General features: G+C 35.5%; 1 protein-coding gene across 1 annotated transcript in view; it reads left to right on the top strand.

The window, feature by feature from the left end:
- The window catches only part of ap5z1 (adaptor related protein complex 5 subunit zeta 1), a 28,472-nt gene extending 11,001 nt beyond the window's left edge, over positions 1 to 17,471 (top strand). The window contains exons 10-17 of the mRNA XM_028791078.2: positions 193 to 371; positions 2,383 to 2,525; positions 4,323 to 4,472; positions 4,957 to 5,068; positions 10,166 to 10,263; positions 12,021 to 12,153; positions 16,649 to 16,863; positions 17,154 to 17,471. Coding sequence (XP_028646911.1) covers positions 193 to 371; positions 2,383 to 2,525; positions 4,323 to 4,472; positions 4,957 to 5,068; positions 10,166 to 10,263; positions 12,021 to 12,153; positions 16,649 to 16,863; positions 17,154 to 17,436 — 1,313 coding nt within the window. The 3' untranslated portion in view covers positions 17,437 to 17,471. The remainder of the gene's footprint in view (positions 1 to 192; positions 372 to 2,382; positions 2,526 to 4,322; positions 4,473 to 4,956; positions 5,069 to 10,165; positions 10,264 to 12,020; positions 12,154 to 16,648; positions 16,864 to 17,153) is intronic.
- The last annotated feature ends 150 nt before the right edge of the window (positions 17,472 to 17,621 follow it).

Genomic DNA, 17,621 nt, shown 5'->3' with positions numbered 1-17,621 from the left:
CACACTCATCCACAGTCATTCACGCCAGGCCAGTTTAAAGACACCAGTTAACTGTGGCAGTCATGCTTTTTTGGGATGTGGGAGTGGGGCTCTTTTTTTAAAGACAGAAGGATTTCTGGTCTAGCCGCTTGAAAGAGATAGCATATGGTTATAATCTAAGAAAGCTATTGATAACAAATTGAACTTTTACAGGTGAGACAGCAGCTATTGATTCAGAAGCCCTATACCGACAGCTGTTTGAAAATATCCCTCCTGAATTATTCCATGATTCTGTTTTTGCATTTGAATTCATCCAGTTCTGCAGAGCCAATGTTAAGGTGCTTAGTGAAAGAGTGAATGTATTCCAGTTAAGCTTTCCTAATCTGTTGAAGGTAAGTTGCAGGTCTCTGTGTAAAGATATTAACATGTTAATTTGGGATTGCTAAAATATAAAGTGCAATATAAATAAAATTTATTATTATTATTATTATTAATTAATTTTCTGGAATAGAATGGAGGAGAAGCTGAAGACTGGTTGCCAATTAAATTTTGATAACTTTTTTTTTTTATAAATTTGCAACCTTGCAACCAAAGGGACATTTTTACATATCATCTTGAAATTCAGGAGATTTATTCCATTAGTACATTTTTGTTTACTTCTTGTACTCTATTTGCCTTCATATACTATAGCACATATGCTGCCTAGGATTTCAAAGTTCTTGTTTTAAAAGTTTATAGTTTAAAAATACTCAGTCTTTAAAAAAGACATGTATTTGTTTGAATTTTTAAACATTTTTTTGGCCAAAGATTGGACCTCATTGTTGTCTGCCCATGCAAAAACATCTTGCTAATGTAATGTGGTTTGAACCTAGCTGATGCCTTCAATACATTGCATTTATGTATTGTTTCATACCGTAAACTGATTGTCATGCCTAAGAAATTCAGTGAATCAGGATAGTTAAGGCTCTACACATGTTGCCATTGTTTCTGTGGATAGTGGGTTTGATCAGTGTATTTATGTTTTTATTCAAAAACCTATTGAAATGAAGGAGAAGTTTAATCACAAAGTAAATGAGTGTTCAAGGTTTCTAAGCTAAACTGCTGTAAAACCAAGAGATGTTGCAGTCTTTGGAAACATTTTAAACACTGCAATAAAATGAATGGAGATTAACAGAACTTTAGAATAAACAAAACTTGCAGAGCACTGTGAACCCTTCTACCAAATTTACCTCTAGTATCCGTTCCATAGAACTTTCAGATGGCACATGAAGAATCTCTTTAAGCTTCAATTCTGTTCTTTTTTTGTTTACGTATGAAATGAATAGTAATCTGAGTAACAGTAATAGTAAAGCTGCATTGGCCTTAGTGAAAAATCTATATCAGGGAAATTAGTAGTAAAGTTTAATTACACAATTTACTTTTTCTTTTAGATCGGCCTGTTTTTCTCTTAACATTCCAAAGATGCGCATTATAGTTTATTTGACTACTCAAAATTGACTCCTCATGAGTGAGTGAGTGTGTGTGTGTGTGCGTGTGTTTGTGCAATTTGTACATTGTAATGGATTGGCACCATATCCAGGGTTAGTTCCCCTTCTGCATTCAGTGCTAAGTGCATAATTGTTTTACAAAATTGATGAGTGGATCTGCCATTTTTAAAAAAGAGACATGTCTATTATGTTCAAATGTTTAAGTGTATAAAATAAAGCTTTTCCCAGATTTGCATGCACATTTTTGCTTTAGGGGGAAAATGATAATATTTTAAAATATGTGCCTTAAGTATTGATGAAATTACAATGTAGAAAAACATTTTTATAAATTTCATGATAGGTTCTTTGAGTGAGAGGTAGAGTTTAAAATGATCCATGACCATTTAGTCCTGCTCTTTAATTCATCATGGCTAAACACAAGATACCAAAAATCTGAAAATGAATTATATAGAAGTTAAACAGAGGAGACAGCAATGCTTATGTTGGTATTGTGCTACATTTTCCATTTTTTTTAGTTGTAGATAAACTGCAGCATTGTAAGCAGAAGCAGGAATTGGCTAATAAATAAGTCATGCTCAGATTGCAGCACATTGTCTTTAATTTACTATTAAACTTGCTCAACAGATTTTTCTCACAAAAATTTACAGCCTAACAACTAAAGAATGTGCATATGACAGCACAGTGTCTAATGCTGCTGCCCTAAGCAGATATTCTCAAAAAAGCAAAAAATAAAATTTGACACATAACTAAGCTACTAGAATATTTACTGTATGTTAAATGTTCTACCCCTGTCTGTACTGGAAAGTGTCACCATTATTATTTTATGTTTTTGTAAATTGGGCATGCCACTACAGGAAAACTATTAGTCTCCATTTTTATCTGTAGCTAACACTGCCCATTGTTTTGCTTCTTCTAGTTTCTGGCATGGAACAGTACCACACTGCTCCCTGAATTTATTGATTTACTTCCATTTTTGATAACTACTGATAAGGCTGTTGAAATTCTCCATACATTGCTGGACCTTCCTTGTTTAACAGCAGTTCTTGACATACAGCTCAGGTTAGTATCCTTCCTTATGTGGTGAATGCAGTACTTGAAGCCTTGTTTAATGGATATGTAAATATTGCTATGTACTGGATAAATATTACTGTGTACTGGAAAGGTGAAAGTGACTCCAAATTTGTCCTACAGTAGTGTAATTTGATAAAAAGGAACAATGAGGTTATCACTATTTAAGCACCATCTTCTCTGAAACACCACAGAACTGTTAAATGTAGTAATTACATTCTTTATCTTATTATTAAACTCGAAAGCTTAATTATTAATTGTTCCAGATAGTGTCACAGACATTCTTGTGTTAAGAAATGTTTTGAAGGTGACACGTTTGATAAATATTATTATGTACATAAAGGTTAGAGAAGTCCATTTTAGAGAAGGGTACAGTAATAGATTATCATCTTCATTATGAAAGTATGCTGTTTACTTTTAACTACAGTGTGTTATGATTATTAATTTAATTGTGACTGTCATGAGTATTTATAGTCAATTGTCAACATGGTAGAGAAGGTCATTCGTAAGTTAATATTGCCTAACAGAAAAAGTCCATACCTTTTTGTTCGAGTACAGTTTCAATTAACATGTCGTCAAAGCAGTGAGCGCTTTCAAAAAGAACAGCATAGTTAAAAGCAACATTTATCAGAGAGCATCATCTACTAGTGTAACTTTTAGTTCCTGAAGAAAATCAGAAATGCATTTGTCACACACAGACTAGGAGGGAGACTCACTGGTACTATTTGCTAGGTAGTACCAAAAATTTTAAAACCTGAAACTTCTTTTAATAGTAGAACCCCACTGAGTTCTTCATCTGTTGTGTTCAGTTTGTTTAATCTCTGTTGGTCAAACATGTTAGTAAGAGTACTTTGTACTGTGGACATGTGACAAGACTAGTATTGGTCTGAAACAATGTAGCATTTATTTTCTTCCAGACAAAGATGCGAGTCTTAGACCTTGAATTAAATAAGTAGAGGCAGCAAAAACAGTGTTGTTTGCTTTTTTTTATTATTTATTTATACAGTTCAAAGACCATTATGTAATAACTTGAGAAAGTAATTGTGGCGAACCACTCTAATAGTTCACATAAATGTATTCCTTTTGTACTTGATAGATCTCCAGCATAGCTCTGTGTTTTTATAAAAAGAAGGACACTCAAAAATGATGGCTAAAAGAAATGTAAAGTTTTGAATCTTTTAACTGATCTCTTTTTGCTTCTAGCAGTTTGAAGTCAGTCTGTTTAATTGTGAAGAAATGCTTTGTTGCCTTACACTTAATACACCAATTACACTTGAAAAGATGGTGTTTTCAGAGGTTAATACTGCAGTCTCACATGTACAGGAGACTGGGTTTGAATCTATGCCTTGTCACTAACTGTGTGTAGTTGTTCTTTGAATTCCTTGAGATAGTCTGTGAGAATAATTTGTGACTTATGATTGGATTCACTGACCTGGATTTAGAATATAGATGCATTTAGAATGAGTGTTTCTTTTGCATTTCAATTTTTATTTGTGGATTGTCACTTAGAATTTATCTTATACAGCTGATTCTTTCGTGTATTTTGCAATGTTAGCCTTCAGCTTTCATATGAGTGTCTGAAAACACGGGTTGTGCACCTTATAATGGAATGACACCTTTTTCATTATTTTTTCTCAGACTATACCAATTGTAGCTTAGATAGGTGTCTAACTGCCCCTCATGTAATCTACAGATTAAAATAAATGAATGGATAGGGGAGTGTTGATCTTCAGTATTTTACAAAGTGCTGTCTATTTTTTGTGTTGAATTTGATGCTGTTTGCTTTAGGTCAAATTCATTGCAAGCCTCTGAAAGGATTCCCCTGGATCAAAATTCCAAAGTGTCCAGCTCAATGGACGCATTCAGACATCCATACTATAGGGGTATGTTCCTGTATATGCTAAGAAGTGAAGCTGGAACTGGAGACACAATTGACAGGTGCTCATTCCTAATAAGAGATCAGCATGAATGTATTTTTGTTTTGTTGACTGTAATAAATAAAGGGTTAAGTCAGCAGTTTTATTCAGTCATGGGCAGTGCATATACTGTAGTTAAGATATTTTTTAATAGTTGCTTTATGTCTAATTACTCTGTACTTCATTAGTAAAAAAAATCAATGACCAAAGACTGATCTTATCGTTTTATTGCTGTGTTATTAAGGGTTTGTTAGTCATCCCTCTGTGTTCACAGAATGATCAAAAGGACATATTGGTTGCCTTTTAACTTGGTTTTATAAATTTATTAAGGCTGACTGAATTAATTTTTCTGTCGTAATGTTGGAAATTGTACTTATGGCTAGGAGAAAATTGCCTTTTGAAACAAATTTAACTTAGAAAAATTCAATTTCTCTGGTAAATGTGTATTATAGCAGGATCTTGATCCTAATGAAATTGTATTTATTTATTTATTGTTTAATTTCTAGGCTGAATGTGCTTCATGAGGTGTTAATGGACATGGCTGAATACCCAAGGATTGTGCAGTGTGCACAAATAGTTCCCATCCTGCTTCATGTGTTTTTTAATGTCATAGCACAGGTAACCTCAAGTTTTTTCAAAAATCTAACTGAACCAATCTTTTGCAAGTGGTTAATAGAATGCAGAAATATTGTCACTACAGTGACATTTGCCTATATTATGACAATGTTAGTGGTGACTCTATAAAAAAAATGTGAATATTAGAGAAAAGGCACGATACACCATACTTTGCATCCATGTTGATGTAATACCAGGGTTTTGGAGTTGTTGAAATAACTGTTTGATTCTGAGTGCAGAAAGCTTAAAAAGTACAACTCTGACTATAACTTTAGGACATACAGTGTTTCCAGCAGTAGTTTTATAGGAGATGCTATGATTCTAATTTATTAACTTATAGTATTGTAAATCACTATGCACACCCTCATCCTATATAGAATTTGGGTGAATGAGTGTGCTAGCTAGTAAAAACTTACATTTGAGGTGTGCAGTTGGATTTGGAGTACAAGTTATTGGTGCAGGACCTTTTTACTCGCATGCAGGGAAGAACTGATGGTTATTATTGAGAACTGTGGGATGATAAATTGCCTATAATTTTGCTGTTTTGACCTTGAACAAAAACCATTATAAAAATTCTTGTTTACATTATAATAATTTTGTGATGTTCTTTCCAAGTGTCAGATATTCAGAGCATAGTGAGAAAATGGAGAAGGCAGATGTGCAAAGGAACATCAAGTCTGGTCAGCATAACACAGTAAAAGAGATGGGAAGTCAGACATCTGTAGCAGATCTCCACTGGTTTTAGTTTCAAATTGAAGTATCTGCGCTATCCGAACCATTTTATTACTCACTGGCCAAACGAAATTGTGTTTTATAGAGAAGCAAAATGTGCTTCGTGCTAGCATTAAGCAAGAAAAAAAAAAAACATTTTCTTGAACTTGTGTGTAAAGACATTAGTCCTTAGGATTTTGTACCTGGTGACAGCTTGCTACAGCACTACTGTATTGACTAGGCTATGGAATAGAACAGATTTGACATCCACATGCGAATAATGTTTCTAAATGCAGTTAACATTAAAGTATAATTCTGAGCAGCTCCAACGTGTAATTGTTGGTATGTAAGGAAAACATGATAAATGTTTAATGAAAGTACATTCATCATGAACGTAGTCTCATTACATGGTGTGCAGTTTCTGTATCTACCTTAAGTATACAAAAGTGGAATTTGGCATCTCAAGCCAAACAAACAGTTTTCAGTAATTAAAAAAGTGTTAATGCCTAAAGTGCATGCCTACAATGCAAAGTTTGTAATGGTTAAGCCCAGATAAAATCTAAATAAGCCATGTGTCTTCATGTACCAAAATGCTACTTTTCTTGCCATTTTTCCATCAAGCAGTATTTTTTCTTTGTGGTTTCTCAAACAGCTTAGAGCAGACATTCCTTTGTAAAGTATAAGTTGCCAGCGTGTGAAGGTCTATTTCATTAAAATAAAAATCCTTTGATATCAGATTTTAATTTATTATTTGTTTATTTGGGGGGATTGGACAGACCTTGTTAGAAAACAGAGCAGCAGACAGGAGCAGTCATAGTATCACTGAGAACTGAATTGACATGCAGCCCTGCACAAAGCTGAAATATGCATATAAAATATATTGGTACTCAAGATCACGTCATAACTTTATTTGTGTCTATTGCTTGTGCTGTTTAGGTTAACTCTCGTGGCATCCCCTGTGCAACCCTGCTTTATGTGTGTGTCAGACATTTTGAAAATACACTTTTAGCACATCTTTGTGTGTTTTACTAGTAGGTTACGCACTAAAATATTTATTTATTTCTCAAGCAAAACATGTATTAAAGCACTTGATATTCAAGTCAATTAAAAATTAGCAGCATTGACTCCACCATCAAATAGCTGACTTCTCAACTCCACTGAGATGGTAAAATTTATGAATATCAGCTCTATATGAAGAGAGGCACAATTTGTAAAGCTACTGCTTTAGTTCATTATGGTAGCAGAATATGCAAAGTAGTAACTAATCTCTTACACAGAGCTAGAAATCGGAGCATCATGTACAAATAAATCTTAGTGAAAATTAAGAAGAGTAAAAATAAAAAGCATCACAAAGTCAACAGCATTACCTGCAATAGTACAATGTATATTATTATTTTGAAAATGGGTGGATTCTTCTTTACAAGTAATGGTACTCAAATAGGCTGCTACTTCCTGCGATATACGGTAATGGGGAAAGTGGGCTCAGAAAATGCATAGATGTACAGCCCCTATAAAAAGTATCCATCCCCTTGAAAGTTTTTAGATTTTATTATTATAAAACACTGAATTACACAGGATTTAATTTGGCTTTTTTGACAAAGTGGTCTAAATTAATTACAAATATAAAACACAAAAATAATTGATTGCTTAAGTATTTATTAGGTGCACCTTTGTCAACCATGACAGACTTGAGTCTTTGTGCACATATCTCTCTCTCTCTCTCTCTCTGGATCAGCATTATACCAGGACAGCGCAATTTTTGCTATTCTTCTTTGCAAAACTGCTTCAGTTCTGGCAGGATGCATGGAGATTGTGAGTGAACAGCCTTTTTCAAGTCCAGTGACAAATTCTCAAGTGGTTTGAGATCTGGACTCTGATTCAGCCACTTCATGACATTAATATTTCTGTTTTTATACTATTCCTGTGCAGTTTTTGCTTTATGCTTAGGGTTGTTGTCTGGCAGGAAAATAAATCTCTCAAGGTGCAGATTTCTTGCAGAATACTTTGGGTTTTCCTCTAGGATTTCCCTGTATAATCTGCATTCATTTTACCCTCCAATGTCACAAGCCTTCCAGGGCCTTCTGTAAAGAAGGATCCTCGTAGCATGATGCTGCCACCACCATGCTTGGTGTGTCTTTAATAATGAGCAGTGTTCCAAATTTGCATTCCAGCTGCCTTCAAAGTCTCCCATGTGCTTCCTGGCAAACTCTAGCTGAGATGTCACATGCGTTTATTATTTTTTGGCTTTCTCTTTGCCAGTCCCTCATAAAGCTGTAACTGGCAAAGGACTGGGCAACAGCTGTTGTCTGTACAGTCTCCAGTCGTAGCCACTGTGGCTTGTAACTCCTGCAGAGTTATAAGAGGTCTTTTAGTGTCTTCCCTCACTAGTCTTGTACTTGCACGATCACTCTGATTTTGTTGCCTACTCTAGGCTGATTTCCAACTGTGCTATACTTTTTACATTTCTTCATGATTGATTTAAATGGACTCCAATGTGTAGTCAGTGACTTGGATATTTTGTTGTCTCCATCCCCTGACTTGTGCGTTTCAACCACATTTTCATGGTGTTGCTTGGAGTGTTCTCTTGTTTTTATTGTGTAGGTTAGTCCACTATTCTGACTCACCACAAGTTGGACCTTCCAGCTAAGGTACATTTATACTACAATCAGTTGAAACCCCAGACCAGTAATCTCCATTGAACTAATTATGTGACTTCTAAAACCAACAGACTACTGTACACCCTTGTGAGGTAGGTGTGCTCTATTAAAGGGGGTAAATATTTATGTAATCAATTATTTTGTACTTTATATTTATAATTCATTTAGATCACTTTACAGAGATCTGTTTTCACTTTGACATTGACCACCAGAAAGACACTATTCAATATCAAAAAAGCAAATTGAATCCACTGTGATTCAGTGTTCAACAATAAAATATGAAAACTGTAAATACTTTTTACAGGCAGTAACATGGAGGCAATATTTGTTTTCCGCACACCCTAATGTTTGCCACCACAGCTAACAGTCAACACTATGTTAACATTCATTATATCCATGAGTTGATTTAAAGAGAGAAACCTTTTTTTGGAATTATTTGTACAAATTCAGCATAATTTATAGAACCATTGCAGTAATGCACAACTTTGTGTCATTAATCCAAATTTAACAGATTTTTTTTAACCTTAATTTATTGAATAATTGTCTAGTGCAGATTGAAGATTTTAAAAGTTAAGTTTTTTTTTTTTATTTAACTTTAATGTAATTGTCAGTCAGTCAGTCATTGTCCAACCCGCTATATCCTAACACAGGGTCACGGGGGTCTGCTGGAGCCAATCCCAGTCAGCACAGGGTGCAAGGCAGGAACAAATCCCGGGCAGGGTGCCAGCCCACTGCAGGGCACACCCACACACTAGGGACAATTTAGGATCACCAATGTACCTAACCTGCATGTCTTTGGACTGTGGGAGGAAACCAGAGCACCCGGAGGAGACCCACACAGACACGGGGAGAACATGCAAGCTCCACGCAAGGAGGACCCAGGAAGCAACCCAGGTCTCCTTACTGCAAGGCAGCAGCGTTACAACTGTGCCACCGTGCTGCCCTAATGTAATTGTTCATAACATTTATTGTACAGTTATCCTTTATTATCATCTTCCTGACCTACCACTTTCTTATCAGCCCATTCATATTACAATGTTTTGTAAACATTTTACTAACCATTGAGATGTCAGTTGTTTTGGTCAATTGTTTTTAAATGTATTATCAGATATTTACAATTATATAAATGCATCCATCTTTTCATTTTCTGAGTGTACTCACTCCATTGAGTAAACCGGAGGCTATCCTGAGAACATCATTTTAAAAGAAACCTTAATTTATACTCCTCCAAGTTCATGCCGACCTATCAGACATCTCCACTGCATTGCTCAAAGTTTCTTTAGTGGGTTGTAAAATGTGACATTGCACCAATATCATATGTGTTTCTTTTAAAATGCTTTTTGATTTTGTTGCACATGGTGCCTTTGACATCACAAGGTTAGTTGAATCGGGGCCAGACAAGCTTTTGCATTTTTGTTTAGGACAGCAATTTTGTGGAACCGAATCCCCCGTAACAGCTAGGAGTTTTTCAAATTTGCATAAAAGACACGCTGAATAAACCTAAACTGCAGGTATGAAAAGGTCACTGACTTTCATGCAGGTTTTCTGTTGAACTTTGAGATAAGTGAATTTGTTGAATTATACATCACAGGCAGCTGAGGCCTTAATTATTTGACTGATTGGTCTTATTTGAAAATAAGTATTGACATAAAACAAATGTATCTATATTAAATGATGTTTATGATTTGACTGAAAATATAAATTTTTTAATCTAGTTGTTTTACTTTGTTAGAGTACAGACAAGATGTTGATCAACCAGCTGATTTTAGTGCTTTTGGAAAGAAGCAGTTTGCTTTTTGATGTACAAAACTACAAGACAGAAGTGCAGCGGTGAGTTATTGTAGTTTTTAAGAGTCCGTTTTTTTTCTACTTTACATATGAAATTTCAGAAAAAGTATTAAGGGATAATAAGGGATATGTACTGTAAGTGTCCAATAATTATTGTGAGTGAACGAAAAGACCATGTGTCAGATTTATAAAATTTGCATACGTACAAAAAGAGGCTCAAAATGTGCATGTACAGCTTTCCACACAAGTGTTGGAATTTATAAAAGAAAATCTTCAGTTTTTCTTGTAACCTATACTGTTCATTGTAACAGCAATCATGTCATTCATGTGCCAAGTAATAGCGCCTACCCACTCAGATGCTTGTGCCTTATGCCTTTCCCTAGGCCCAGAATGCAGAGAAGAGGCACTATAATGCTACACGTGATCTTGTGCTCTTAGTTGCAGTGTGCCGCCAGAAACTCTTGAATGCAGGTGTCTGTATCTTGATGTTTACTCTACCAGCCAATGATTGCAATATGTATGAGGTTCATTTAGCATTCTCCATATATGGTTATTTCAGAGTGATAACCAGGCGGTGTTCGAGGAGCATTCTGTACGCATTGTGATTTATAAAGGGTAAATTTCATAGAAATGTGTGTATGCAATGTTTTATAACTGTGAATACATTTTCCTGTTTTTTTGGCGTACACAGGTAATCATGGTCGAATCCATATACACTTTCATAAGTAACACCCCAGGAAATAGTACTGATAATTGGTCAAAACCAGGAGATCCTTAAATAACCAGGTAGCCAGAAATCAAAGGATATGATGGCAATCAGAAGTTGTGGGCAATAACGAGAGTCAAAAAAAAACAAATGCAAACCTACTGCTAGGACCTACTTGGAAAGTAAGCTAACTATATTACACAAGATGTTGTTTATCCACGAAGGGATAATGCATACTGACAGCAGTACGTATTTAAGCTGTAATAATGATAATGTTACATACGTGATGGCATAGCCATGTGTGCAAATCAATGGTGTTGTGTAAAAAAAAAAAAAAAAAAAAAAAGTTAAATAAATGATAGGAAAATTAAACTTTTTTAAAATTAATCTAAATGATGGACATCAAAAATGGAATCTGTATGCCAAAAAATATATGCAAAAACAAACCTAGTTTCTCCTGTAATAACATTTTCTATTACATTCTCAATGGATAGTGTTACATTTTAAAAAAGACTTACTGTAGTAGAAAAAAGCACTCTACTGTGTAGTTATGCAAGATTTAAAAGCCCAAGATTCCAAATTTACTGAATAAGTGAACCAAATCTGTCACTGGAGTATATAATTTGATCAGTTGGAGTGGGCAATAATAAAATAGTAATTATATGTATTAAATGAAAATGGGATTATTACTTATCTGAATAATTCTTACATTCCACTACACCAAGATACACATACTCTTACCTCAGTTTAATGTTTTTGCCTTGGACAGTGTTATGTAGCAGTTAGGCCTTTACTTAAGTTCATTTCATTAAACAACAGTGTGACAAAGAGTGTCCCCATAATATACTATTTTAAAGTATGTGTAAATATTTGGAATATTTTTTTGGATGTAAAACTCACTTTTAGTGAAGTTACTATGTTGTGTTACTACTCTGTACTTTGCACAGATTAATTCTGTGCAAACTGTTTATAAAAACCAAACAAACAGGTATCATACGTAAAGAACATGTTTGTTTATTTTTTATAACTGAAGCAGTGAGAGTACATATGATGAGGTACAATGCCATGACCCCCTGCTTATTTTACATTACAGGGTCTTCAGTTCTCAGTTTCTTGTTCTATGTAGGCTGCACCCTCCATTGATTGTGGAGCAGTCTAAGGAGCTCCTGGAATTTCTGGGTGCAACTGGAAACATCCAGAATAAAGAGAACTTTTTTACATATGTGGTAAGTACTCAGCAAGACTTCCCTATGCTGACCTTTCTTGTTTCGGTGTAAAGCGCATTGCTGCATATTTTTACCTGCTGTAACTTATCAAAGTTTGCAGAATATCACACTGGCAGATCTTTTCTTTGCTTGTTTTACATGTTCTTCTGTAATTAGTTCAAGCAAGACTGCTTTTATGTTATATTCTACTCTATTAAAACATAATTGTACGTCATTACCTACAAAGAAAATGTAATTTTGTGTAAATAATAACAAACATTTTACGAACACTGAGTGAGTGTGGAGCTGTGTGCAGGCGTGTGTTGCAGTGACCCAGACGCTCATCCATGTCATCTGGTGCCTGATGATGCTTGGGTAGGCACCTGGTTCCACACTATTTGGAAAAGGGTTCAGTAGGTTAAATAAACTAATGGATAGAGGGATACTGAGAGTGATATTAGTCGTGAAGAGAATATGTAATATTTATATATTATCCAAATAGTATAGATTTGCATTAGTGAGTATTTTTCTATTTAAATGTGGCATGAATTGTTTATATTGCATGTTAAAATATGTTGCTAAACATGTAGCTTCTGTTTAGGATCAGTGCATATGGCAGATTTTGCTATTTATACTGGGTTTAAATATATACTTAATTAAAAGAAATATACTGTATATACATACATAAATATATAGTTATATATATATCTAGATAGATATAATTTTGTTTGAATATATACCTTACTGCTCAAAGTACCCGGAGTTGCCTGGATACTTTTGTAAGAAAGCAAATATTTTTGTGTTTTTTCACAAAAGAAAAATATATTCATTGCATTTGTAGTCTGAGTCCAGACCTGAATTGTGTGGGTGGTTACCTACCAGGTAATGCTTGTGGTTGGTCTGCCATTCGGCAAACATCCGCCACGGTTCCCTCTTCAGTTGCGAGAAGCAGATCATGGAATAGTTGCATAGTTTACTGTCAAATAATGCAAAGAGTATGCAACATGTGTTTCGCCCTCATTTGGGCTCATCAGGCGTACACACTCTACTGCTCCCCTCTTGGAGATCGAACCTTGGACATCAGCGTCGGAGACGAAGCCCCTTTACGCTGCGCCACGCCATGTGGTTCATTTATTTGACAGCCTGTCGGTCCGGAGTAATTACATTCGTAGTCTGAGTTCCGACCTGAATTGTGTGGGTGGTTTTATATATATATATATATATATATATATATATATATAAATAAATATATATATATATATAATATATATATATATATATATATATATATATATATATATATATAAATACAGTACTGTGCAAAAGTTTTAGGCATGTGTGAAAAAATGCTGTAAACAAAGAATGCTTTCAAAAATGGAAGTGTTAATCATTTATTTTCATCAATCAACAAAATACAGTGAATGAACAAAAGAGAAATCTAAATCAAATCAATATTTGGTGTGACCACCCTTTGCCTTCAAAACAGCATCAATTCTTCTAGGTACACTTGCACACAATTTTTGAAGGAACTCAGCTGGTAGGTTGTTCCAAACATCTTGGACAACTAACCACAGATGTTCTGTGGATGTAGGCTTCCTCACATCCTTCTGTCTCTTCATGTAATCCCAGACACACTCGATGATGTTGAGATCAGGGCTCTGTGGGGGCCATACCATCACTTCCAGGACTTCTTGTTCTTCTTTACACTGAAGATAGTTCTTAATGATTTTGGCTGTATGTTTGGGGTCGTTGTCCTGCTGCAGAATAAATTTGGGGCCAATCATACGCCTCCCTGATGGTAGTGCATGATGGATAAGTATCTGCCTGTATTTCTCAGCATTGAGAACACCATTAATCCTGACCAAATCTCCAACTCCATTTGCAGACATGCAGCCCCAAATGTTCAAGAAACCTCCACCATGTTTCACTGTTGCCTGCAGACACTCATTATTGTATTTCTCTCCAGCGCTTCAACGAACAAACTGCCTTCTGCTACAGCCAAATATTTCAAATTTTGACTCCTCAGTCCAGAGCACCTGCTGCCATTTTTCTGCACCCCAGTTCCTATGTTTTCGTGCATACTTGAGTCACTTGGCCTTGTTTCCACGTTGGAGGTATGGCTTTTTGGCTGCAACTCTTCCATGAAGACCACTTCTGGCCAGACTTCTCTGGCCAGATCTCACTGGTTTCTGCCAGTTCTGAGCTGATGGCACTGCTGGACATCTTCCGATTTCGAAGGGTAATAAGCTTGATGTGTCTTTCATCTGCTGCACTAAGTTTCCTTGGCAGACCACTGCGTCTACGATCCTCAATGTTGCCCGTTTCTTTGTGCTTCTTCAAAAGAGCTTGAACAGCACATCTTGAAACCCCAGTCTGCTTTGAAATCTTTGTCTGGGAGAGACCTTGCTGATGCAGTATAACTACCTTGTGTCTTGTTGCTGTGCTCAAACTTGCCATGACATGAAACTGTCTTCCACAACCTCACCTTGGTAGCAGAGTTTGGCTGTTCCTCACCCAGTTTTAAGCCTCCTACACAGCTGTTTCTGTTTCAGTTAATGACTGTGTTTCAACCTGCATGTGACATTGATCTTTAGCACCTGTTTGGTATAATTGGTTGATCATACACCGGATTATAATCCTACAAAATCCCTGACTTTGTGCAAGACCAGAACTGATGCTGGTTTGAAGGCAAAAGGTAGTAACACCAAATATTGATTTGATTTAGATTTTTCTTTTGTTCGCTCACTTTGCATTTTGTAAATTGATAACAATAAACAATAATTATTTATATTTCTGAAAGCATTCTTTGTTTACGGCATTTTTTCACACCTGCCTAAAAGTTTTGCACAGTACTGTGTGTGCGTGTGTGTGTGTGTGTGTATATGTATATGTATATATATATATATATATATATATATATATATATATATGTATATATGTATATATATATATATATATATATGTATAATATAAAAAGATGACCCTTTTGTCATTACTAGCTGTCCCATTTGTCATCTGTATTACCTGTCTATCAATGTCTTTGTTCTCATTGTGAATGATTGGATTCCATAATTGTGGTGACTCCTTGCTGGCCTGGAACCCTGAATGCTGCTTCTTTGTTTTTCCTGGTTTACTATGGTTTCACAAACAGATATTTATTCACACATTAATAAACTGGATGGCTTGTTGAATAACTGAATCATTGATATTGTATGTAACCTGTGTAAGACTACCTTTTTTGTTGTTGGTTTTGTTCACTGTAATATAAAGCACAGTATATGCAGTTTCACTCAGCTGTTTTGGAGTAATATGTGTTTTTTGTGGTGTTGGGCCCTCCCACTCCAATAAAATCCTTCAAAATCCATGAAACATATGTTTTAAATTAGATTATCCATAATGTAGAAAATTTCAAGAAAGTAGACATAGCCGTTTTTGATCAGTGTGCAATTTTTATTTTGACCCCCATCACACCACAAGCCATTGAATCACTGACATGGACAGCGTTCGCTGTAAGTACAGGCAAACTTAAACAGTATGCCAAATTCATTACCATTGGCTGAACTGTTTTGGTGTGTTAAAGCAGATTTGGTTTTGTATCCTTCTTGAAGAATATTTTTTTGTATCAACAATAATATGCTTGCAAAATTTTACAGATTTTGACTTGGCTGATTTACAGTGATGCATTTTTTGCTTCCATCCGTACCGATGAAATTTCTGAAACGGCATGTAATCTGAATTTTAAAGTGGTTCAGCTTTATTATACATGCAAAATCTCATTAAAATCGACAAAAGCATTTGGGAGTAATGCACAGTTTTTGGGTTGCCCCCCATTACAACCCCCCACTGTGATAATTTTTTGAAATGGTCTGTATTTTAAGTTGAACCAACAGTAACCTACATGCAAAATTTCATGAAAATCCTTTCATCAATTTTTGCATGATTGGCAAACAAACCAATAAACTGACAAGATGTGATCTGAGGGTTGATATACAGTAGGGCCTTTAATGAAGTGGTTTGAGCAAAATGAATAATCTCAAAGGAAGACAGTGTTACGATTTAATTAATTTAAATTATGAAATATTTTGTGTTACACTATTCTGTTCACCTGCATGCAGTGTGTATAAGTCAGATAATAATGTAATTTAACATTATCAAGCTTGCTTAATCCAATTTAGGTGGAAGTGGACCAGAACCAAACCTGGATCGGGTGCTAGTCCATATGGGGCCAATTTAAAATAGCCAGTATTTTTAACGCAGATGTTTTAAGTTGTGGGTGCAGAACCCCAGTACCAAAGAAAAATCTATTCAGACACGGGAATAACAGGCAAACTCGACACCAACAATGACTGGGCTGTATAAGAAGTGAATTGTTCTGATTGCTGTTTTGATGAAGTACCAGGTTTCAACTGTGCTGTAAATTGTAGGGACAAAATAAAATGGTAAAAAACAAAATGGGGCAAAGACCCCAAACTAACATAGGGAAATAAATCTTCACTTTTTTGTGTGTGTTTGTTAGGTCTGGGCTGTCGGCGAATACCTGTCTGTCTCTTATGACAGAAGGTGCACTGTGGAGCAGATTACCTTGTTCTTTGAAACTTTAGAAGCTGTTCTATTTGAAATTACCCAAGTCAGGCAGTGCACTGGCTCGCACGTACATAATCCCCGAGTGATCACTGTGCTTATGACAACGTTAGCCAAACTTGCTTCACGAAGTCAGGACCTCATCCCAAGGTATGTGCTTATTGAGTTTCATTTTCTGAATAAATATTTTTACTGTGTTTAAAAGATCACATGCTGCCTTCAGATTTTCCTCAGTGAAACTGTGCATAATTGGTTATTAGGCAACAAATACTGTTTGTACATGCTCTTCATTTGTTTATGAAATTGTTAAAAAATCATTATGTAAATTAAGTATTACAGTGGAGAATATAACTGCTTTGGCAAGTATGCTGAAAAACAGGGAGGCATTGTAGAGAGGAAGAATACTGCTGTGAAATGCTGGGATTTTTGTTTTCATCCAGAGTTTCATTGTGCCTCTCCAAAATGAGCACATTTGCACACAAAAAGGCAGCATCTTCATGTTACAGTGAGGATGATACAGAAGAGATTGTCACTCGTGCCAATGAACTGATCAACCTACTGAAGTTGCCAAGTGTGGCTCAGTTTGTGCTGGCACCTTCCATGGATGGGATTAATCCACAGTGGCACAGGGATACAAGTGCAGCTCTGCCACTAGTCATGCGCACTATGAGTGCAGTCCTACAGAGGGAGTCTGGCTTTTCTCCTGCATTGTGTCCAGATTAACCTTACCTTCAGTCTTCTTTAAGAACTTGAACTCCTGTAAGAAATGCTTCTACACAAATCTGTGTCTGTGTATATGTATGTGTATAAAATATATGTTTGTCAATCTAAGAGCTTTAATAATTGATTGAACCTTTAAAAATAAAATATGTTGGCTGCAAAGTTGTTTTATTTTTTTAGTTTATTAA

The sequence above is a fragment of the Erpetoichthys calabaricus genome, chromosome 11, assembly GCF_900747795.2.
Source record: "Erpetoichthys calabaricus chromosome 11, fErpCal1.3, whole genome shotgun sequence".
Lineage (NCBI taxonomy): Eukaryota > Metazoa > Chordata > Cladistia > Polypteriformes > Polypteridae > Erpetoichthys > Erpetoichthys calabaricus.
The sequence above is the reverse complement of the archived record's forward strand: the minus strand, read 5'-3'. Positions and strand labels throughout refer to the sequence as shown.